The sequence below is a fragment of the Ammodytes marinus genome (genome assembly GCF_949987685.1).
Source record: "Ammodytes marinus genome assembly, chromosome: 20".
In the NCBI taxonomy this organism is placed as follows: Eukaryota; Metazoa; Chordata; class Actinopteri; order Uranoscopiformes; family Ammodytidae; genus Ammodytes; species Ammodytes marinus.
Genome location: NC_137224.1, coordinates 11246946 through 11270721, shown reverse-complemented (window position 1 = coordinate 11270721; position 23776 = coordinate 11246946). Strand labels below are relative to the sequence as shown.

Genomic DNA, 23776 nt, shown 5'->3' with positions numbered 1-23776 from the left:
CTCTGTGATCAAACCTAGTGATGAATGTTTTTCTATTTAGTCTACATGCGGTGTTATTTTTCTGTTGGTGAACGAACGACAACAACGGCAGCTAATACATGTACCACCAGGTTGAATTTCGATAGCTTTTTATTAACTAAATACGAGCAAGTAGGCTGATTATATTGTTGTTGTAGTTGGATTCACGTGCGTTCCTGGCCCAGGCTCAAATACGTCTGCAGGAAGCATAAGTTGTTAGAAAAATGAGCTGCAATGAAACGACCACCGAAGAATCTGGTGGGTAAAGAAACATAAAAAACAAGGTGAGATTTGTTCTTCTTCTTGACTAAGTGTGGGTCATGATTTACAGGCTGGACCACGGAAAACCTCCAGAAGCTCCTAGCTGAAATGAAAAGCAGCATCCCAGAGTGTGACAGGATGAGCGCCTATCAAGGAGTACTGAAAGCTGTGGATTGGGGCAAGGTGGCTTTCCCCCCTTTCTCTCCGGAGGCATGCAAAGAAAAGTGGGGAGCGATTCTACACAAGGTGGGTCAAAGTTTAACTCGGGTTCACAAGTAGCGTCTCTCATGCTTTCAAGTTAACACGATATTGCATTAAAATACTTTCCAATCATAATGTCAACCGCTGTTTTCGATACATTTGTCTTATAAACACTTTCATGCAACATGACCTGTTGGATCTTCTGTACAGCTCCAGTATGTTAACCCTTTTTGTCACACGTATGGTGTAGAGGCCAAGCCCAAGCTTTAGGCCCCGAGCTGCTTTGCCGCGGATATATTTCTTGACCCACCTTTGTCCTTGTTGATGAATGAAAGTCCGAGTCTTTCTTGCAGTTCAAAACATTTGTAATTGGCTCTTACACATGGTATAAGGCTAACTTTTACTATGTTGTTTTGAGTGAACTGAATTATAGTTTTACAAAAGTGTTCCCTCTAAACATAGAACTATTTAATTAAGAATGGCTCAGTAAATGGGACATGTGCCTGTTGATTTTTGTGAATGGAGAGGTTGGAATTATAATATTTTTATATAATTTGTCTGGAAAGCTTGCATCTGGATCCACCTTTCTTGCTCATAATGACGCCATGATGTTCATTTAGTTCCTTTTTTCCTGTCTGACTATCAACACTACACATTGATTTCTGATGGGGAGGTTTGTCAGGTACATTTGAAAGAGTTCCTTTCGATGGTGAAGCAAAACAACATTAGAACTTCAAAATACCCCTCGAGAACAGTCTCTTAAATCTGTCAGTTAGCGTCATATCCTTTTTGTTCTCGCCCAGATGCGTAAAACCCGGAGTCTCGTAGAGCTCATCACTGAAGCTGAAGACGTCATTTCAGATCCTGTCAAGAACTGTAAGGTAAGCACAGCACCAACTAGGCTTCAGATGGCGTTGTATTGTAAATACCGAATTGCTCTTTATGCAATGTTGTATTTTAAATACCATGTAGGTCACTGTGTCTAGTACAACTACAAATCTCATGATGATAAAACATTAAAGCAGAGCCAATTGTGTTGCTGGATGGTTGCAAATCGTTGTGAGGTGATTTGTTGATATATACATACAGGATATCTGCAAGTACTAGTGCAGACTGAAAGGTTGCTAGCAAGGGCCCATCACTGAAACATTATCCCACATATTCTGAGATTTGATCGATAAAGTCATTTTCCTGCAGGTCCATCCGGAGCTCCCAAAGAAACCCAGCACTCCAAATGCCATCTTTTATGAGGAGAACGTGGCCAGGTTTCATGAGCGGCACCCGGACGTGACTGGCCGAAAGGTGTTCAGGGCCCTCCACAACAAATACAAGAAGCTCCAAGATGTAGAGAAGGTACAGTCAGTGAGAGGACACTGCAACAAAAACAGTGCGTACTTCTCATTTGGTGTTGCCTTAAGGGTCTCAAATTTTAAATCAGAATGTACTCTTTTTCCAGGCTCAATATGTGAACAAACACCTTCTTGCAAAAAAAGAATTCAAGAGAAAGATGCTGCAATTCAGGTAGTAAATGAACACGCAGACCATTACCTACAGTATGTATATATATATATATATATATATATATATATATATATATATATATATATATATACACACACACACACACGGACAGTGTCAAGCTATTTTATTTTTTATCTTTCAGGAAACAATATCAGTGGATGATGCCCTGCACAGGAACCTCAGATGTAACATATCAATATCATATTTATATAATTTAATACAGTATATGGGACAATAGATCTTGGGAAGGTAACATATTTGATGCCAATTTCTAACTCAATCTTCAATTGGTTGTGTGACGTCTTGCCATTGCAGGATGAAGAGCATTGCGAAGAAACAGAAGGCCTGCCCCCCAAGCCACCTCAGTAAACATACACACACACACACACACACACACACACACACACACACACACACACACACACGTGACTGTGATTGCAGTTGAGTTGTTTGGCTTTGCCCGTAAACCTCTTTCACTGTTTTCAACATATTAACTCTCTCTAGAGATGTGTAAAGAAGAGCCAATTCTTTTCCCATTTTTTCAAGAATTCCCTGAACTTTTATTGTGAATCTTCTATCTTCCTATTTTATTAAATAATTGCATAGGAGCATGTAACCTGAGTTGAGAAGGTGACAGAAAAACAGGCCACAGTGACCCCTGTCTGCTAACAAACAAACAGCAGCAAGTAGTGGAGAATGGAGATGCTGTGGTAAACTTAAACTTGCGACTGAGCAAATTTGGTGTGTGTGTGTGTGTGTGTCTTTAGCAATGGCTATAATCTATTCTGCAAAGATCAAATGGCTCACATGGAAGGTGTCCAGAGAAATTCGTTTGTGAGCGTGTGGGCTGAACGATGGCGTGATTTGACAGATGGAGAGAAGGCCGAGTACAGCATGCGCTGCAGAGAGGTACGGTTTCAAACAAACAACACTACAAAAAAAACTGCTGCACCACATGACACTGTGTGTTATGTTGGCTAACTATAAAAATTATTTGCATCTGAATGAAAAAGTGCCTCTTTCTTTCAGCTTAAAAGGCAGTACACCATCAAGCTAAATGTAAGTCATTCACAGGACCACATTTGCAGCTTTGAGCAGATGCTGAGAGACTTTGTGTGTAACATTGGTATTTTTGTTCCTCAGACTTTTGATACAAAGACGCAGCAGCGGATCCTAACTAAGCATGGCATCAAATCACCACCTAAAGCTCCTGTATGTAGTGACAGATTTTGGGAACTATTCTTTGATTTGATTGAACTTTTTCCAGCCATTAATTGTCTTTTGGTTTCATTTTTCATCATTCCTCATATAAACATCAGCTCATACTCAGTGGGGATTGTTTGCATCAGAGGACTATGTCGGATTGATCTCCTTTTAAAAAAAAAATAAAAAATGTTGTCATTGATATGCAGGTCAATTACAAACGCAAAGCGGTAAAGAAGGTATTTCCCGGCGAGCCCAAGATGCCACCCCGGTGAGAATGACCATCAAACAACATCTGTGCCTTCATTAAACCTGGGTTTATATGAATAAATGAATGGATGAAATGTTTATTTTCATGTCATGCCACACAAGTGGCACCACAGCCCACACGGGATTACAAGACACTGATATAATACAGCTCAAAGTGTGTATTAAATACACAATTACAATACAGTATCTGTGATCTCATCGATCTGGCCTGATAAACTGAAAATAAGTATATAGTGACATATTTCTCTTAGCCCATGTCTTTTCAATAAAGTCTGCAATTACATATCCGAGCTTGGAGCAAAAGGGGCGTAAGTGACATATTTTGCAAAAATGACTTTTATATATAATTTTAAAGGTCTTGATAAGTTCTATCAAATGGTAAAAGAATAACGTCACTAGACATTTTACTTTTTGAAATAAAGGCTGAAAACATAAAGGCGTAATTGAAAACTTGCAGTTGAGTTTGGAGCAAAAAAGGCGTAAGTGCATTATAAATAGGATAAATGACAATATGGAAGGATTGCAGAAAAGACCATCATTTATACTACAGAAAAAGTGTTATTGAATATGTTTGGAGAATTTGATATACCCATATATGATGGAGAAAATATGGACACTAAAATAAACACTTTATTTTTTATTTTATTTTATTAAAACATTTTCTTAATTTTAAATTTTTTCTAAAATACGAATTCCTTGAAGCCTAATCTCTATTAAAGTAGCGATTGCTTCCATATGCTGTTTTTTATTAAATATTTACAATCAATAAAAAGTTTGTTTTTGCTCTCATGTAAAATTCTGAAAATGTCACTTACACCCTTTTTGCGACAAGCCCTCGATATGTTGTATTTCTTTAAATGGCCAATTATATTCAGACATGCAAAAAAATATCTAATGACAATTGTCTATCTGAAGACAAAGTTGTGACTGGATTTTTCTTTACTTGCAGATCTGGCAATGCGATTTTCCACAAAAAACAGATGGGGGCCCTGAAGGAGGAAATCCCAAACTCAAAGGATCGCTTCATCAAGATCAGCCACTTGTGGCAAAACCTTGCAGAAACAGAGAAAATAAAATATCGAAAGGAAGTATTTGAAAACGTTCAAAAATATTCAAAGGAGCTGCAGAAGTGGTTTAAGGTAATATTTAGTAAATCTAAATGTAAGGTTTTTTTTTTATTTTTTTTTATGGATGTTCTCTTAAAATGTATCACCTTTTACATTCCTCAGACATTGAAGCCAGCCGAGCAGCGAAAGTATCGGACATGTAACTCCAGTGTAAGCAAAGACTATCGAGTGCCATTTTGTTTCTTTCTTTATACGTGTTTCTACAAAGGTTTTTTTCTAACATGCTTAATATACCGGTATTTGTCTTTACAGAAATGTAAATACCTTGGTGACATGGTACAATTGAAGGCTGAGGCAGTAGAACTCTCCGTGTGCAGACCGTCAGTGAGTTGAAGTGTTGATACACTACACAGGACATAATATAGTGTTCTCTTACCCTTAGCTTCATGAGGTGGATATTGCAGGGCTATCTGCTCCGGACAGGCTGTCTTTTAGTAATGTTTAAAGTACATTTACTCTCACTCGTTTTTCCCTAATTGTATGCTCATTAGATTGTGGTCTAGTTAAGTTGTAGTTCTGGGTTGTATTTTGAGTCCAGAAGGAATAATGTGATATATAATTCATGGAATTCATGGAGTGCCGTACTAAGAGTTAAAAAGCTCAAATTTTTATTTATTTTTTGTCCACATCTATTTTATGTCACACAGGATTCAGAGGATGAAGACATGGATAGCAGTAGTGATGATGATGATGAAGAAGAAGAGGACCATTTGAACCATGAACAGGTTTGAAATGCTAAAATCAAATTCTTACACTTCAGTTTGCAACTGTGAATCCAGGTGCTAATAATATCAACTGTTGGTCCACAGGATGAGGAGACGTATGAAGGGGACAACATCACGTTTGAGATGTTTTAGATGGCGAAGAGATGGACACCAGAAGTGCCACAAGCAAAAGTTCAGAGCTGGTTTCTGGGTTTGAGAAGATAAAACACAATCCCCAAATTGATATTTTCAAGTTTGCCACACATCAAACCTGGGTATATTTAAAAATAAAAATTATAATAATAATCATATGCCACTGGGTTATTGTTCAATATGCATATAAAGTGTGGGGTCAGAAGTTGACTGATAAGACAAGCCTGAGCTGGCGAGCTTCACATTCAAGCTTGACTCACCAGGCTAGGTCAAAAGGGGCCTGCAGCTAATTGTTTTTTCATCTGTAGTCACCACACAATGCATCTGAAGTCTGTATCAATGATTGTAGGTGGAAAATAAGCTTTATTTTACTGTTGGCCATCTTTTTTTTTTTTTTTTTTTTGCATGTCGTGAAAAAAGAAAATATATTGCTTGTATGTATACAGTTCAAGGAAGGGTATTACAGCTGTTTTAATATTTTTGCTGTATGCCCTTTTTGGTGTTTGTAAAACACCAAAACAAAATCATAGGGGATGCTGTGACCTTTGTAATAAAAGTGTTATGTAAAGATGTGATTAGTCTTTGATTGCCTGATTCAAAAGAAAAATTATAAATATCAATGCACATACAATGCCAGCCAAGGTTAAAAAAAATAGCGATGGTTCATTATGACTAGGCTACTTCAAGGCCAAACAAAGGGCCAATTTAACCCTAAATTGCTCAAGTTTACACGAAGTCACATGGTGGTGGTCTGGATGGGAAACGAACCCAGTCCGAAGTGTCTAAAACACCCCGGCAGACACTGCTGCAAAGGAAGCGCTCGGTGGAAATTCGTGCAGGGATCGATTGCTACTGTCTGATCTTAGTGATGTAAAGATGGATGCCTGCCGAAATAGGTAAATAAACACAATTAGCCAATTTGCGTGGCTGCAAAAGCTGTATTCCTCGAAAAAAGGCTTTGTATGGGGGGTCAGAAGGTCGCTTTATTTAATTATTCGTTTAGTTTCCTTCTGGGTTTGTGTTTGGAGCTGAGATACGAACAGCCGCAGTGCAGCAGCGGTGTCGGCTTCGGGGGACCTCGAGCCTCGCTGTGGTCAAATGTAACTCTTCGGTTGCGAAATAATTCGTTTCTGCAAAACGCGTTACATTGTTTCTCCTCGCGCTTGTGACAAGTTTGGAATCGTGCCTGTGGCCAATGTTGACCCGAGGAGGACATCGCCTCTCTTGTAACGTTAACCTTCTTGGCATGTTCAGTTCCTTCAGCCTATTCATAGCCACGCTCTTTGTTTTCTTCACCAAAAGGTTTCGGCTAAGCTACTCTCGTTAGACCGCAATGCTCGGACCGGCGGGGCGGTGTTTGAACAACTGAGCTACCGTCATGTTTATGTCTGCTTATTAGGACGTTACCAGTGGGACGACACGACGCAGACCCTAAGTTATTCTGTTTTGTGTTATTCGTAGGTTATAGTCCTAAGTGGGAAGATTCTCTCTCTCTCTCTGACAGTGCTCAACGTTCAGTTGTAAGTATGTGCATCACGTTACAAGGCGTCAAATGTCGACCATACACTGATTTTCACCGATCGGTTTGACTGGATTTGATGCCACTGTTGCCAACTGCTCGTTTCCCTCCTGCCGCAGCCCTGTTTTGGCCAATGCTTGCTGCACTACAGCATGACCACAGCAGCGTCGGCTCATCTGGTAGTTCTGGCAAATGAAAATGGAGGAGGTTTCAATGTCCAGCCTGGACAACAGCAAGCTGGAGGTACAGTAAAGCAAAGTCACTGGGTAGTGACAGTTCAACTGGCCTTGGAAATACACATTACATCTGCAGAGACACTGCAGGATTATAAACTGTGTCTGTTTGTCTGTCTGTCTGTCTACCTACCAGGGCCTAGCTCAGGACATCCTGTCTGACTTGGTGGAGGATGCATGCCTGGGTCTTTGCTTCGATGTCCACCGGGCCGTCAAGCAGGGCTATTTCTTCCTAGATGACACGGACCAAGAAAGCATGAGAGACTTTGGTGAGCAGAAAGGTATTCTGTCTCTCTAGTCAAACAGGTGAAATTGGGAAGCCCTAGTTTGTGTCCATGTTGAAGGGGGAGTCTGCGATTCTGTACGCTTGTTCCACTACCTGTCCGTACTGTGTGTGAGCTGAAAAAAAATAGGTGTTGGTTTATAAACAGCCTATGGCCCTTTACACTGGCATGTAAACAAAGGGGCCCACTTTAGCTAGCAACATGCCCCTTTACAAAGCCTAGGCTGTCTATTAACACATGCACACACACATAGCACAGATGGGTAGTGGCTCTGTATTTATTCACTGAATTTGACGAAAAGGATTTTGTCAACAAGCCTTTTCCAGAATCTCCACCTAAGGAAATAGATATGTAAAAAAGGCTAAATAAAAAGGAGCTATACATTCAGGCTTTAAAACCTCTCAACAACCGTAGGGGTGAATTGTGATGCGTGACTGTTCCTTTTAGCCCTGTTATAAAGCAGAGACATCTATTGCTTGATTTTAAATTGTCTCCAGAAATTGTGGACCAGCCGGGGTTGGATGTGTTTGGCCAGGTGTACAACCAGTGGAAAAACAAGGAGTGTGTGTGTCCCAACTGCAGCCGCAGCATCGCTGCGTCACGCTTTGCCCCACACCTGGAGAAATGCCTGGGGATGGGACGCAACAGCAGTCGCATAGCTAACCGCAGGTATGAGGGCCAAGGGTTTGCTCCAGTGAAAACACACATTATAAACCCATAGCACGCTTGCTTCTCTAAATTGGATTCTGACTGTGATGTGCCACTCTTGCTTTGTCCTAAAACCTCAATACATATTCATCCTCTGACTATGATAATGTTATCGCCCTTTCTAGCTTTATTTTCTGGAGACGATTTTTCTTTATTTTTAACAAAATACAATAATAAACAACCCTAAATAATTTGTCTTGGGTCCGAATGCATTTGTAATTTGTATTTGAGTCATTGGGTGTTGTGTGGGTGTGTGTGTGTGTTACGCCTTATTTTCCCCTCTTTTCCAGAATAGTCACCGGTAACAACACAAACAATAAGTCGGAGAGTGACCAAGAGGATAACGACGACGTCAATGACAACGACTGGTCTTATGGGGCAGAAAAGAAAGGTGATGTACTTTTTTTTGTCCAATTTTTTCTTTTGTAAAAGGACTGAATGTGGATTGCCAAAATACTCCTTGAATTTGGAGATGTATAGAACATGTCCTTTAATCTGACTTTGAATGTCTTTATTTTACAGCCAAGAAAAGGAAAAATGAAAAGGTACTTAATTTTCATTGTAAAAAAAACCCAACCCTAACACTTAATATAACATGTTTGGGCCACATTATAGTGTTTCATTATCCCCTTCATTAATAAATGTATGCGAATAATAAATGTAGAATGTGACAAATGATTCATGACATAATACATTTTCATTTTTACACCTCAGAATCCCAACTCACCCAGAAGATCTAAATCATTCAAGCATAAGAACAGTAAGTGGAAACTCCTTTTTTAAACCTCCTCTCGATGCAGTTTGTACTTTTGTAATTATTCTTCAATTGTTGCGTGAACAGTACCGTACCTAACTGAATATCTGACTTCACCATAATAATGCCTAATATACAGTATCAGAAGAAAATGATAGCAATAACATGAGGTTAATACTCTGTTTGAAAACACTGATTGTCTCTGGTGACATCCAGCCTCCTGTTTATTCCCAAAGGCATGATGGGGCCTAGACGTCGCATGGACAACCAGGAGAGTCCGCGCATGCTGATGAAAGATGAGGCCTTCCCTCAATGACACCCATGGCCCACAAACACACATTCTCTCAGCGAGACCAATAACACTTCACCCACGGTTCTCCTTTATGTTGTGAAATCAATAGACGTCAATGTTATAGGTGACACGTATGGCGTTTGGTGCTCTGCAGAAGCAGTCCAGACCTCCCACTGTATACTTGACAAGATTTTGTTATGTTTTTTTCACAAAATCATTGTACCAACACTCATTTTTTAAATCTTTTTGTTGAGTTGATTTTGTTTTCAGAAGTTTTTTTTTTTTTTTTGCTGGAGTCCAAAATAATGAATATCACCATATATAAGATTTAACTTCACAAAGGTAGATCCTGGTGTAATTCATTCTGCGGCCAAGAAAAGCAGCTGTGTGAACAGCAAAAGTGCGCACAGATACAGTATGTTGTTTCTTAATAATACAGAAATTGTTAGCCGTTAGGTGTACTTATATTTCCTCACCTTTTACAATCTTATTCTTTGAAAAAAAAAACTAATAATGTCAAAGACAATCATTGCTTATGGTTTGTCTTTTATTTTCACGTTCACTGTCAGGCTCATGGTTCTGCAGTTGAATTACAAAACGTTGTATGTGAGAGAAGTCTTTCTCTTCGTCATTCACCTGTGGAAACTTGTTTTGAAAAAAACTGTTAGCAAGTGAACCCATAATTGTACAAGCAGTTATTTGCTGCAGAAAGCACGTTTGTTTCGTTTCATTTTTGGTGGATAGATCGGCTTGTTTTCTAGCATTCAAAAATGTCTTTGTATCATGTGTTTACATTTGTAAAGGGTTACATATATCCTTGGTGTGAAGTGATAGTGTAAATATTCCAATAGTTGAATTGCTGCTATCATGGCTCAGTTTGTTTCATCTGTCTAGCATAATAAATGATTTGTTACCTGTCGTTGTGTTTGCTGTAACTCGGAAGCTTTTAACTTGCATTGAGTTGATGAGAGAGCAAGAAACCTCAGTAACCCTTTACTTACATACACAAATGACCAACAGGGGAGGCTGTTGCTCATATGAAGGCATCTGGAAAAGTTTTAGTTTTTTTAACACACTTATTGAATGATACTTGAAATGTTACTTTGTGAAAGATTTATTATTAGTCTTGTACTTTTGTAGATCTTACTTTATGGAAAATTGAGAGTTGGTAAACACAATAAAGGTCAAACAGTTGGAGATTTTAATCATGGTGCATTTTAGTTCCCAGAACTGAAAACTGGCAGGGGAGGCAGTTATGCTGCCTTTATGGGCGCCTCCTGAACTCCCGACATCTGAGTTTTGTTTCAGTTTTCTTCATAGGTTGTCGGGGTGATTTGAAAGGGCTTGGAAATTAAGTTTTTACTTCTACCCTACTATATCTCCTTGATGGCTATAATAACCAGTTACTGTGCAGATTTTACATAAAAACAAACATCTTATGTAGCCTAATACAATGTTTTGAGAAGGATAAACCCAGTGTTTTCATTTTTGGCTTGAAATTACTATTTACGGCCCTCATATCATGTTTTTCATCTTATTTGTTACTCTTAAACATTTTCCAATTATAGGCCAACTTCAAATTATATAACTATTCACTGTCTAAAGAGGTCAAATATCTCAATATGAAATTGGCTACAGAATTAAGTCATTATGAATAGCCTACAGATTTCTGCATCAAAAACTTGCCCCAAATTAATCATGAGAAAAGTGTATAAAAAGTAGTCTAGCCTACTTAAAACTAGTGGAAAGTAACAGTAGTTTTGAGGTTGGCCTCTTTTCCAGGCTACTTTACTTCAGAGAAATTAGTAAAAGGTTAGTTTGATTAAGGGCCTTAGATTTATCTTATCAAATCAGTGTTGTTCCCTATCTGAATCGATGGCAAGGACAGAGGGTGTTATTATGCAGTAGGCTAGGCTATAGATTGTAAAGCCTTCTGAGGCAAATTACTCTTTGTGATATGCCTACTGGGATAGGCCTATTATCTAGGCTATCATTACCACTCCACACAATAAACTCAACAAACTTTATGATAATTCACTACAAAGGATTTAAAACAGAAACTTCACCTCAATCCACTAGCCTACAATAAAATGCAGCTTAAAACATAAGGAAAAGCACAAGTGCCCGTAAATGTCACATGTTGGGATCATTGATAGTATATTGGGACTGACTCCTAAAAAGTACAGGCTTTAATGAAATACACTTACTTACAAAAAGTTATTTCAGGCTAAAAATAAGTTTTAATGTGTTATTATGCGAGGTAAACCGTTAAAATGCGCGGTAATTTTGATCGTCAAAATTCCCAATATCTTTAAAGGCAGCATCTTCTTGCATCGTGTGTTTAGGCAGTTACACCAGACAGTTTTTCGTTTAATCGTGGCTTCACCATGTTTTTCCTCAGCCTCACAGTTGAAATAGCTGCCAGTTAGCGACGTTGAGAATCGGAGGCAAGGGGAGGAGATGACAGCCACCACTCTGTGTCCGCAAAACAGAAGCAAATCCCGGAACTTGAGACGAAAGGAAACGAGCTAACATTAGCTAGCTTTTTGTTGACAGCGCGCTTGCTGTCAAACCAGATCCAGACCTCATTTAAAAGTCACTGTAGGCGGCGGAACAGACCATCGGACTTGTACCAGTGGGGTTGATTGGGTAGCTATCCGCGCCGTTATTTGGGCTGAACTTTTGGTGTCAGTTTCCTTCACTTTTAACCACTTGTGGATCTAGAAGATGGCATCGAGAGGCTTCACACCGATGAACTCGGGCTTGCACCCCATGAGTGTGGGGCATAGTGCGGGCATGAGGATGCCAGGTATGCCCCATCCTCCGGCGGGATACCCTCGTAGCATGAACAACGCCCCCCAGTATCCCCAGGAAAAGGTTTTGTTCTGCTTTATTTCTCTTTATCTCAAAGGAAAGTTGGTGTTGACCGAAAGGCGACGGTAACGTTATCTGACAGAAGTTTTACTGTGGTTGTATTTTTTAAAGTGTGTGTTAGCCTACATTGGCTGATTTCCCGAGTAAACGCTCTCCTAAAGTTTGGTTTTAAGTAAAGTAGCCTATTCAGTTAAATCCAGATTTCAAACTAAGAGTAACTTCAAAAGTCAGTATTCCTTAATATCAAGGTGTGGACACTACTTCCGCATTTGCTAAGTGTCTGTAATTACTTTGCTGCCTCCACTTGCCTAAATTGAGTGTACATATTGTGATCCGGCCTTAATTGTCATTGATCATTGTGTTCTTTGTAAATTTTCGAATTTTTCATTAGAATTGACAGAAATGTTTAGTTTCGTGCATGTGTGGAAAAGCCAGTCACGTGGCTGCCGCTTGGCTGCCTGTCGGTAAGCTGGAAAACAAATGTAAGTTTATCATCAACACCATCTGCCTGCAATATTTTATCCCAATTTCGCCGCCATCTGCACTTACATGTGGTCTTTAGTTAATATGCGCTAATGGTGTTGTATCATGTTTGTCAGTTAGAGCCAGTTGTTTGCTTTGTTGTCACAGCAGACACCAGAAATAGTAAGAAGCAGTTCGAGGTAGAAAATGAACAGTTAATACATCTGCTTATAATTGTATTGTACATCCAAATAAAGATTGAAAGGTCAAGAGAATAGCCATTAAACACACACACACACACACACACACACACACACACACACACACACACACACACATATACACAAATCCAATCTTCACATGCCGTACATTTATTTTAAATATTCCTGTTCAATGCCTGACTTTTTTTTATTTATGACTATGAATTTTATTTTCAGGCATGTTTGCCTAAGTATGTAACTGACTTCATAGCTGAGACTATAATTGTATCCCTGTCAATCATTATTCATCGCTAACAGAGTGTCCATCACCTCTGGGGAAAACCCATTTCTATCCTCTGTCTTAATTGAATAATTTTGGTCTTAAATCTGATAATAAAATATTTTGTAAAACAATACAGAAGGCAGAAAGCGTAACCAAATCATGTGCATGAATTCTTGTTGAAGTAACCAAATGTTTTTGTTTAAAAAGAAAGTAGTGGAAAACGTGCACAGTTATGGAGAAATAATCTTGTTTGATACAAAACCTCAACAGATACGTTATAAACCTGAAATCTTAGCTTCAGCTACAGCTTCCCTTCTTTTGTCCAGCGCATGGGGATGCCGCCCATGAGAATGGGGCCCATGGGTCCGATGGGGGGTCAGCTGCCTGGTCCTTCTTATGGTGGTGGGAACGTGTCCATGAGGCCAGGCATGGGGCCTCCAGGCATGGACGCCTCCAGGAAGCGCTTCCTCCATCAGCATCATCAACAGTCGCAGCAAGAGGCGCTGGGAGGCCTGAGACGAGGGTAAACTGTGTTTCTTCTTTTGTGACGGAGGGGGAGACAAGGAATAATGGCAAGGTTGATCGACCAACAAGACAGCCTGGGACCAGATAATGGCACCACACTTGATTGCTACTTTCATGTCATGAAAATAGGGCTGCATCTAACGGTAACTGCCATTGTATTTTCTTTTTTTCGATTCAGCATTTCAACAAACCAAGTCGGATAAAGAGTTCAAATGTTGCAATTTATCACAGCAGGTGACATTGACAACAGTCCTAAACCAATAGATGTAATAAACCGTGATAAGAAGAACAGAGCAGGGCAGTGAGACATCACATTGGAGGTGTCAGTACCTGAATGTATCTATTACATGGACTTAATTAATTAATCATTAAGTTTTCACCAATGATAGACCACAGTGAAAAAAAAATCCTCTCACTACACTTAAAATACTGTCATCTCTATCACATTTCCTGCAAACTTACTCCTTTTATCTTAGATGCAAACCTTAATTCCTTTTTAAGGACCTAAACATTTTTTTAACTAACTTCCTGTCAGTTACTGGAGTTAGCAGTCCCCTTGCTTGTCCCTACGTCACCACATTAATGCACTGCGGTCTTCAAGCAGCGAGTTATCTAGCATCATCTCAGATCCATAAGTGTGATAAAACATGATTAAAAACCATCAAAACAGACCTTGGGAAGGATTTTTACCTGCTCCGCCATTGTAGGCGCAGAAACATTCACCCATCTGTTGCTCTGGCGTGCACCGGCAGTGAGACCATGAGGGAGACGGGTGTCTGTCTGTAGCGTTCTCTCTTGTGATTGGATAAAAATTTCGGGATCCTCCAATAAGTTTATTTGCCGATTATATGCAGAGCAGCTTACTGAGAGATCGGCTTTATGAAACGTGCACATTATGTAAGTAATCACTGTATGAATAAATTGCGATTTAACACTTATATTAACATACACTCAACAAAAATATAAACACAACACTTTTGTTTTTGCTCCCATTTTTCATGAGATGGACTTAAAGATCTAAAATTCATTCCAGATACACAATATTACCATTTCTCTCAAACATTGTTCACAAATCGGTCTAAATGTGTGATAGTGAGCACTTCTGCTTTGCTGAGATAATCCATCCCACCTCACAAGTGTGACACCTGTGAGGTGGCAAAAGTGTTGCGTTTATATTTTTGTTGAGTGTAAATAAACCGCTTACTTCACCTTTAATAAAAAAAAAGTTTTGTGTTGCTTGTTAACAACATAACAACTCCGCTGTTTGCGCGGGATGGGTTTTCTCTCTGCAGTCTGATTTGGTAGTAACTTCACTGTTTAAAGCACAGAGCATAGGAGTCTATCTCATGACTGGCCTCTGCTTTGAAAGCAGCAGGCACCAGTGGGTATTTTTGGCTTCAGACTGCTCGGTGATGCCACACTCATGAATGTGGCGAGCCGTAATGTGAGGCAGCACTTTCAGTCCTCTTTCACAATGAATCTCTTTTCTTTTTTAAACGGTTTATCTCATGACATAATTCGCGGTATAGATGGGAGAGTACACAGGGCTAAAAGCAACATTTCAAAAGCTCATCAAAGCGCTTGAGAGTTAAATTTAGTCATAAGGGAGGAACTGTGTGACTTAATAAAAGAAACAAAACATCTTTTATGAAGTCAGATGCAAATGCTGGGAGCCTGAAGAGAAAGAACTGGCCAAGATTTAGTTATCACTCAATGAGGTTTTCACAAATAAGTAATAAAAAAAATGAAGTTAATGATGTATTTCTGTTAATCTTGTGTGTCTCAGTGTGCGGTCCTTGCGAATCTGCTAACATCTTGTATTTTATCGTTTCTGTGGTATTTAGGACAAAAAGACGCAAGATGGCTGACAAGGTTCTCCCACAGAGGGTAAGACCACTTTGACCCTCTGAATCGTACTGGAGAGATGGATTCCATTTTGATTCCAGTTGCCTGTACTCCCTTTATATTCATGTCCCGCTGTTGGCTCCCTAGATCCGAGACCTGGTCCCAGAGTCCCAGGCCTACATGGATCTGTTGGCCTTTGAGAGAAAACTGGATCAGACAATCGCACGAAAGCGCATGGAGATTCAAGAAGCCATCAAGAAGCCCATTATGGTACCTCGCCATCATAGCACTTTTTTTTTTTTTTCAGATTTTCCAAAACGGAAAGGAATTTTGATTCAAGTTTCAGGCTTTCAGAGGGATCTTGATTAGCACCAATCTCTCTCTTGTCTTTCCTGTGATCTTTTCACAATAAAAGCCACTCATGTTTCATCAGCCCAATGCTTTTAAAATAAAGCAGCAGTAGAAAATGTTCAGTTTGCATTAGTAGTTCATTAAAGTTGTAGTCAGCGATTCCGGAGCACGTGTGTTGTCATCACTTTTTGTCAATAGCAGTGAATATCTCCTCACAATTCACAACCTGTCCGTACTGTGTGTGCGTTGAAAAAAAATTGGGAGTTAATACACAGCCTAGGCTGTGTAAACGTGTATGTAAACAAAGGGGGCCCACTGTAGCTAGCAACATGCCTGTTTACAGAGCCTATGCTGTGTATTAACAGCCGTGATTTTTTTTCTTCAGCGCACATAGGTAGAGGATTGTGTGGATATATTCACTGATTTTGACAAAAAGGGTTTTTGACAACAAGCGTTTTCCATAATTTCTGACTCCCAATTGAATTAATACGGTGCTAAAATGGCTGAAGGAGAGTGAACATTAAACAGTGAGTGAGGCTATCATGTTGAATCAGTGGAACACTGGGTTGCATGTGATCTGATTTCACTAGAGAAAGGTGGACACTTATAATGAAAACTAAGTAATTATACAATGTTAATGCTTTGAATGGCTGAAAATAAGCACCGAAAAATATACAGTATATTTTTTAATAGGAGTTCATGAATATTTTAAGCAGTATACCTTTTTAATTTGTTCATGGTTAAATATTTGTTTGAGTGACAGTTTTTACTAATAATATGCTAATTTATCTCTTGATTCAGCAAAAACGCAAGCTCAGGATCTACATTTCCAACACGTACACCCCCAGCAAGCCTGAGGGCGAGGAGGCGGAGAAGGTGTCCTCGTGGGAACTGAGAGTGGAGGGCAAACTTCTGGAGGAAGTACGTGAATGACTCGGCTCTCGTTGCTTCATTTGAACCTTTGTGCTCTGTTTCAGTGTGGTTCGAGTGGTTCCGAGTATTTCATTCTCTGCTATTGTGTTTCTTCAAACATTCAGTTGCTCATAGGATCTGGTTGGCCTGTATCATTCCCTGGCTCAGACCGACTCCAGATGTGTGTTTGTTGCAGCTCTCCCCACTCTGCACTCCGCCCCACAGCCCCCTAACACAAGCTTGTATTCTCTTCTTAAAAAAATGAGGAATTGAAACTTGCTGGCCGTTACATACCATGAGCTGACATGCCTTCCCCTCCCAACCATCAATTCAAGCTCAACTCATTGTGTCATCCAGGGCCACATGAAGGAGGATTTTTTTCTTTCTTTTTTTTTTCTTCCTCTGTTCATTTTTCTTCCCCGGCTCATTGGTTTTAGGCATGCGTGGGAGAACCGCATGGAGTAACAGAAAAAGAAAAAAAGGGCTGTGTGAGGAAAGCAGTGAGAGGGGTCATGTTGTGCAAACAGACTTTTGTCAGGGCTGGAGGCTGCAACAGCTTTTTCTACTTTTCTACAGTTGTTGTTTGGTGCCTCGGCAACCCCCAATGCGGTCAGAGCTAAACAATGCAGCGACACAGACTGACACAGCATAAAAAGGAGGACATAGATAAATAGCAGTCTGGTTACTCTGTTTCTCCTTTCACACTCTTTTATGCACGTTTTGTTTTTTCAGCCCGGCAAGCAGAAGAAGAAGTTCTCGTCTTTCTTCAAAAGCCTGGTGATTGAGCTCGACAAGGAGCTCTATGGACCAGACAATCACTTAGTAGAGGTATGACACAATGTTAAAGGTATTTGATGCAAACCACCTCGGAACGTTTTAAGGCACACGGATATAACACAAAATGTTCTGGGACGACTTTTAGAGAAAGTCGAGTTCAGCTGGAACCATAAAAAAAAAAAAAAACAACTTTTGGAACCAATCGTGTCTGGGCCTGTTTGACCGTGCAGGGGAGGATTATTAAAGAGCTCTTGAATCTGGAAGATATCCCGCCATGTTTGACGCAACTTTGTGTGACTTATGTTTTAATTTATCCCACAGGTGGAGTTAAACCAGAACCCAGAAATATCTGTGCGATTGACATATTTTTAATTAACATTTATTTATTTATTTATTTATTATTCTTTCGGACAATTCCACACAATACACAATTTTCTCTTGCAAATAATCATACATCATACTTTGTGTTGTCCGAAGGGAGACGGAAGAAGCCAAAGGCTTATCAGGTCCCGCCCCCATTTTCATCAAATTCGGATTCAGATACAGTTACTGTTACAGAAAAATAAAAATAAAACAAACAAAAAACATTTTTTTTATATATATATAGCTATAGCTATATATATATAAAAAAATGTTTTTATATATTTATATATATATATATATATATATATATATATATATATATATATATATATATATATATATATATATATATATATATATATATATACTAGTGGTGGGCCGATAACGGCGTTAACGTGCTGCGTTAACGCCAGACTCTTATCGGCGATAAAAAAAATATCGCCGTTAATCTCTTATTCCTCTTATTTTAGCGCGGATGTATACCTGGCCGAATTGCACTGTAGTGCACGAGTCAGAACGAGTCCGACTTCGCACCTGTGTACCACATCAAACGTAACGTGCTGACATGGATGCAGCTAGGAAGCCGCCGGGTTTGCTTCAGGGAAAATGTATTTTTAAGAAGCTTCCCAATGGAAACCTCGACAAGACCAAGGTTGTTTGCACCTTGTGCAATGCGGAATTGGTTTACTGTAGGAGTTCTAACAGTCTGTGCTCTCAGAAGCGGCCGGGGCATGCGTGTGTGCAATGGGAGAGCTTTGTGTGGAGAGAAAAAAAAGAGGCAAGGGAAATCGCCAAAGCCAATGCATAGCCTCGACTCATTAAAGGTTGAAAATCACTGAATTACACAACATGTAGGCCAGCCTATGGCTTAAGGCTATGGAAATCATTATGGAAACAATATTTTTTTTTATCAGTGATAGCTCAGCTGATCTCGTTGCTATAGAGACCACGTCCGTCCGCTTTGTTTGACAACTGACAGAGCTGCCAAGTCTCACCCTTTTGGCCGTGAGACACACTCATATCAACCAGCTCACACTCTCACACGCTAGCCTACAACTCAAATTTCTCACGCGGAGAAGTTAATCCCCAAAATAACGATTGTTTTGCGGGACTTTTATTTTGACAGTCTTATATTGAAAAGCTAACGGACATGAGTTCCGTGACATCCTCTTTCTGCACGTGCGTTAACTTGATGCATTAGGTGTGCACCTGCACAGGAGATGAGCCCCTGGTCTGATGGCCACCTGGCTTGAGAAACACGTTCTCAAAGACTTACTTTGAGTCATTATTTAGGGAGCACACACATATTATGAATGAATTCAAATGAGCCATTTTAATCTAGATTAATCTAGATTAATTCCAAAATTAATCTATATTAATCTAGATTAAAAAAAATAATCTATGCCCACCTCTAATATATACACATATCATTTTTTTTTTTTTTTAAGAATCTGCAGTCCAATACACAGTCAAACATCCAAATAACATTGGTCCAGAGGCCAGCTTACACACACACACACACACACACACACACACACACACACACACACACACACCACACAAACAGTGTTGAATGGGTTTAAGTTTATAGATACGTATATGATAGTACCATTTAATAGAACTGGCACCAAATCTATTTGGAACATTTGCTCACATGCGTCTTCTAGTAGGTGCACTATCTGTAATTGTATCTATAAAAGTAGTTAAGCAGGCATAGATGAAGAGCAAATGGTGGGCTGTAGGAGGCACTTATGTGTATGAAAATCTTAACTTTTTATTTTGTAAACATTATTACATTTAGATTTTTAATTTAAGCTTTAACAGGACTTCATGAAAACAATCTAAATGTGTTATGTAATTGCTTCTTTCAGTGGCATAGAATGCCCACCACTCAGGAGACTGATGGATTCCAGGTCAAAAGGCCCGGGGACGTGAATGTTAAATGCACTCTTCTCCTAATGCTGGACCACCAGGTACCTACCACCCATTTAGCCATTTGTAACATCTTGCAAACAGTTGTGTGTTTGCAGGTCAAGACTTGCTAACTTTTTCTTTGAACATAATGCTCCCCCCACCCCCCCAGCCCCCTCAGTACAAACTGGACCCGCGGTTGGCTCGTCTGCTGGGCGTGCACACACAGACCCGGGCCAGCATCATGCAAGCTCTCTGGCTCTACATCAAAAACAACAAGCTGCAGGATAGCCATGAGAAGGAGTTCATCAACTGCAACCGCTACTTCAGACAGGTAAAACGTTTTTAAAGTCTTTTTGATTATGTTTTTATATAAAATGTGCAGAGCCTTTTATGTTATGTTTTTGTTTTTCTTACTAATAATTAATACAACTAATAGAGAAAGAAGAACCATCTGTTTTGCCTTCCATAGAACCTACAATGATTTGTAATTTGAGGGCATGTATGGTTCATTTTAACGAATACAATGATCTATTTTGTTCCATAAATTAATCATTAAGAACTGAACAATGAATCACTTGTAGTTTTTAATTTGTACAAGCTAAGCAATGACAGTATAGGATTTCAAAATGTGCTGGTGACATTCATGTTTTCTATAAGATTTTTTTTTTAACGCTCGTTAAAACTTTATCTGTTTTCTTCCAAAATGCTGTCCAGATCTTCAGCTGTCCTCGCATGAGGTTCTCTGAGATCCCCATGAAACTGGCAGGCCTGCTGCAGCACCCTGACCCCATCATTATCAATCACATGATTAGGTAGAGGACATTGTGTTTTGTGCTTGTGTCACCAGGATATAATTTTTTATTTTTCTGAAGATTGTTTTTTTTTTTGCATACAAGCTTTCAATTTCACCCGCAGTGCTTTTTAAGTTAGCGTACAAACAGCTAATTTAATTTCCTAAAGTGTTTTGATTACAAGTTTGCATCAACATCTCCCATATTAAAATCAAACTTGAATATTGTTTTGATGTCTGTGTGTCTTCTAAGCAGTGTGGACCCGACGGATCAGAAGAAGACAGCGTGCTATGACATCGATGTGGAGGTGGATGACCCGCTGAAGGGCCAAATGAACAGTTTCCTCTCCTCTACAACCAACCAGCAGGAGATCGCTGCGCTGGAGATGAAGGTAAGGGACTGCCAGTCCATCACAAGAAGGACAAAAACATGAATTATGTTTGTTAAACATGTGCTCATCCAATACTGTCCTGGTTTGGTTAACTGCAGATTCATGAAACGATTGAGTACATCAACCAGCTGAAGACCGAGAGAGACTTCATGCTGAGCTTCAGCAATAAGCCACAGGACTTCATCCAAGACTGGCTCAAGTCTCAAAGCAGAGATCTGAAGGTAAACGTCCAATCACACCTATAACTTAACTTTATTATAAATATATACAGTATATATGTTATATTCGGCTCTTTCTTTTTTGAACATTTTATTTTTTCACATATTTTGTGCCTTCAGTTGTTGGCTTTCCCAAATTTTCTTACCTGCCTATTTTATAAAAACATGCTCTTTAAATACAACTGTTTTGTATGTGGCCAGTTGCCCTAGGCAAATTAATAGCCGGCAAACACCATATTTGCCTGTTAAAACAAGAGCTTCAGTCTGGTCAAGGCAAAACCAACGGTTAGCTAATTTTACAGCATTGTTTGCTCAAATTAAATGAAGTGACTTCAATGTCTGCACAAAGATGGCCTCCAGCAGGTACTGCGCTTTCTAATTTAATTAATAATCCATCAACCCTCTCTGTATTCGTGCCAAAGTAAAGTTAATATGTACTATGTACTACTACATATATTTAAAATAATTTGTATTTATGAAGCTGTTGTTTCCTCATGTTCATCAGTTGATGACAGATGTGACTGGAAACCCTGAGGAGGAGAGGAGGACTGAGTTCTACCAGATGCCCTGGGTACCTGAGGCAGTGGGCAGATACGTTTTCTCCAAGGCAAGGAACTATACAGCTTAATACACTGCAAAACATTTGCACACTTGTTAGTAGATATTTATCGTGAGGGTTTTAGTAGTTTGTCATTGCTTGCTTTGACATCCCCTTTCTTTGTTTTAGGTGCAGCAAAGAAGACAAGAGCTGGAGCAGGTGTTGGGTATCAGGCTTACCTAAAGACATATTCCAGAGGAGTCACAACCATCTTATCATCAAATGTTTGTCTCCTCAATCGAAATTGGAATTAGCCATGGGGGGGATAAATAAGCTAAGTTTGCAGCTTAAAAGTGACAAAGCCATACATATGATAAACCTGCTTCTAAATAGGATACAATTCTAAAATCAGCAGAGTATATGGGACCAAAGGGGCATGTCCTTAATAATATGTTTGCCTTTCATTGTTGCAATTTTGAGCCTCTTCAAATAATCGTTTTTGTTTTGAAATATGTTTTCTTTATGGTACAATATGCTTGAAGCATTGTAAGCATCGGTGCTTTCTAGGTGTTTCTCAACATCACTGTGTGTGCTATTTTGTAAGGGTTTCCGTTTACCTTCCCATTTATAAGCCATGACCTTAGGAAAGGAACAATGCCTGATGACTGGTTAGAATTGTGAGGCATGGTGAAATATATATTCTTTATTTTTAAAAAAACACTTAGAAACTAATAAGCGTTTTATGACAATAATTTTTACCAACTTGAGGTGGTGTTTGTTTTTTATATTGGTGGGTATGTCATTTGAAATTAAACTTGACTGTGTAAGAAAGCAGGAAACGGGAATGCTCTATTTTGGGAAAAGATTGATCGCCTTATTTGTACAAGGAAAAGATTCCACTGTGTCAACATTTTTTTTTTATATTCTTCTTGAATGTTTACATGTTGTTTTCATTTGTTATTGGGTTGTTGCATTGTTTTAATCCCAGAAGGAGGAACGCTGGCTGGCCCCTTTGGATTTGAAGAGCTCTTCCTGGAAGATCCATGCTTCCCAAGGAGGTTAACTGGGTTTAATAAAATAGGAATGCAGTTGTAGTGTTTCAACTTAACAAAGCACCAGATTGTTGTGTACAGTTTTCTAGTTTCATGGGTGAACTATTCTTTGAAATGCTATTTTTGTCAAGTTTTTGTATGAGGGGATCTCTTGAATTTCTTTAAGCATTCCATGTTAAAAGATATCGCTGTGCCATTATGTGTTTTTTGAAGATGGCACATAAAATTTGAGCAATGTTGTGTACAAATATTTTTTGTATGGCTTCTTTGGAAAATGTTTGCATGTTTGGTATCACTCAAATGCCTTTATCTTTTTATACATTTGGACTATTTGTTTTTAAAATAAATATACTTGCAGATGTTAATTGTACTGTATTATTTCAATAAAAAAACCTACTATAAAGAAGAAAACATTGTGTTTAAAATGTTAATACTATTATCAATAATCTGTGTCACACAATTATCTTTGTTTAATTTCTTGTACAGCCTCACGTTCAAAGCTGGAATCATGCCATGAGTGGGCTGGTTGAAGAGCTCATGTGTTTCTGAGGGAATCAGTTTCAACAGGTTTGGCTGGTCTTGCCTGTTTCTCGCAGCTCAGATGTGTTTAGGACTCCTCAAATAACGGCCAACCTCAAATACATCCTGCTTTCTTCACACAGCTGTGCCTCAGCTTGTAAAATAAATGGTTTTAAAAAAAGAAGACATGTGACTACAGATAATTGGATTCAATTGATGACAAAGTATTATGTTCACAAAAAAATTAAATTATACAGTGTTAATTGGCAATCAGGTTCAATAGTAAAATGTTTAAAAGTCTCAAAGGCATTCAATTTATCAATCACAGAAATAATCATTTTATTTCAATACCACATCTATACATTTAGTAGTAGATCAGCTAATGTTTTCACTGTATTAAAAAAGTAATTTCTTTATCTTATACACTTGGGGGAAATGGTCCCTACAATATTGAATATTGTAAAATTGCTCTTTAATTTAATTCCGAGTGTAATTAAAACGTCTTAATTTTTC

The 23776-nt window shown here is 39.0% G+C and overlaps 3 protein-coding genes across 8 annotated transcripts; all 3 read left to right on the top strand.

Annotated features, from left to right (window-relative positions):
- Positions 1-12: 12 nt before the first annotated feature.
- Positions 13-5968, top strand: LOC307267106 (nucleolar transcription factor 1-B-like). The gene is made up of 16 exons (XM_080049317.1): positions 13-276; positions 350-525; positions 1284-1361; positions 1678-1833; positions 1937-2001; positions 2144-2186; positions 2317-2366; positions 2769-2910; positions 3031-3060; positions 3145-3213; positions 3414-3475; positions 4424-4613; positions 4704-4751; positions 4854-4925; positions 5249-5326; positions 5411-5968. The coding sequence occupies exons 1-16, from the start codon at positions 243-245 to the stop codon at positions 5456-5458; spliced, it is 1341 nt and encodes a 446-aa protein (XP_079905443.1). The 5' UTR covers positions 13-242; the 3' UTR covers positions 5459-5968.
- A 318-nt stretch (positions 5969-6286) lies between these two features.
- On the top strand, positions 6287-10166 carry atxn7l3b (ataxin 7 like 3b). Of its 5 annotated transcripts, none has more exons than XM_080049321.1 (9): positions 6287-6354; positions 6920-6978; positions 7097-7220; positions 7347-7479; positions 7992-8163; positions 8493-8593; positions 8725-8747; positions 8917-8962; positions 9193-10166. In XM_080049321.1, the coding sequence occupies exons 3-9, from the start codon at positions 7170-7172 to the stop codon at positions 9270-9272; spliced, it is 606 nt and encodes a 201-aa protein (XP_079905447.1). In that variant the 5' UTR covers positions 6287-6354; positions 6920-6978; positions 7097-7169; the 3' UTR covers positions 9273-10166. The 5 variants fall into 5 exon arrangements, with proteins under 5 accessions (XP_079905447.1, XP_079905444.1, XP_079905448.1 ...); XM_080049318.1 differs by having other exon boundaries at positions 7347-7491; XM_080049322.1 differs by having other exon boundaries at positions 7347-7491; positions 9173-10166.
- Positions 10167-11578: 1412 nt separating this feature from the next.
- On the top strand, positions 11579-23105 carry smarcd2 (SWI/SNF related BAF chromatin remodeling complex subunit D2). 2 transcript variants are annotated; one of them, XM_080049316.1, is made up of 13 exons: positions 11579-12125; positions 13394-13590; positions 15437-15479; positions 15585-15707; positions 16590-16709; positions 17433-17528; positions 19712-19813; positions 19924-20085; positions 20469-20566; positions 20801-20936; positions 21035-21157; positions 21660-21761; positions 21882-23105. In XM_080049316.1, the coding sequence occupies exons 1-13, from the start codon at positions 11976-11978 to the stop codon at positions 21933-21935; spliced, it is 1506 nt and encodes a 501-aa protein (XP_079905442.1). In that variant the 5' UTR covers positions 11579-11975; the 3' UTR covers positions 21936-23105. The 2 variants fall into 2 exon arrangements, with proteins under 2 accessions (XP_079905442.1, XP_079905441.1); XM_080049315.1 differs by having other exon boundaries at positions 20798-20936.
- Positions 23106-23776: the final 671 nt, after the last annotated feature.

Excerpts from the sequence above, each read along its gene's own strand:
- LOC307267106 (XM_080049317.1), top strand. The coding sequence starts at position 243 with ATGAGCTGCAATGAAACGACCACCGAAGAATCTG. Across the intron at positions 526-1,283 it reads GGGGAGCGATTCTACACAAG|ATGCGTAAAACCCGGAGTCT; the intron begins GTGGGTCAAAGT and ends GTTCTCGCCCAG. Across the intron at positions 2,911-3,030 it reads ACAGCATGCGCTGCAGAGAG|CTTAAAAGGCAGTACACCAT; the intron begins GTACGGTTTCAA and ends TCTTTCTTTCAG.
- atxn7l3b (XM_080049318.1), top strand. The coding sequence starts at position 7,170 with ATGAAAATGGAGGAGGTTTCAATGTCCAGCCTGGACAACAGCAAGCTG. Across the intron at positions 8,164-8,492 it reads AGTCGCATAGCTAACCGCAG|AATAGTCACCGGTAACAACA; the intron begins GTATGAGGGCCA and ends CCTCTTTTCCAG. Across the intron at positions 8,963-9,192 it reads ATCATTCAAGCATAAGAACA|GCATGATGGGGCCTAGACGT; the intron begins GTAAGTGGAAAC and ends TTATTCCCAAAG.
- smarcd2 (XM_080049315.1), top strand. The coding sequence starts at position 11,976 with ATGGCATCGAGAGGCTTCACACCGATGAACTCGGGCTTGCACCCCATG. Across the intron at positions 15,708-16,589 it reads CCATCAAGAAGCCCATTATG|CAAAAACGCAAGCTCAGGAT; the intron begins GTACCTCGCCAT and ends CTCTTGATTCAG. Across the intron at positions 17,529-19,711 it reads CAGACAATCACTTAGTAGAG|TGGCATAGAATGCCCACCAC; the intron begins GTATGACACAAT and ends TGCTTCTTTCAG.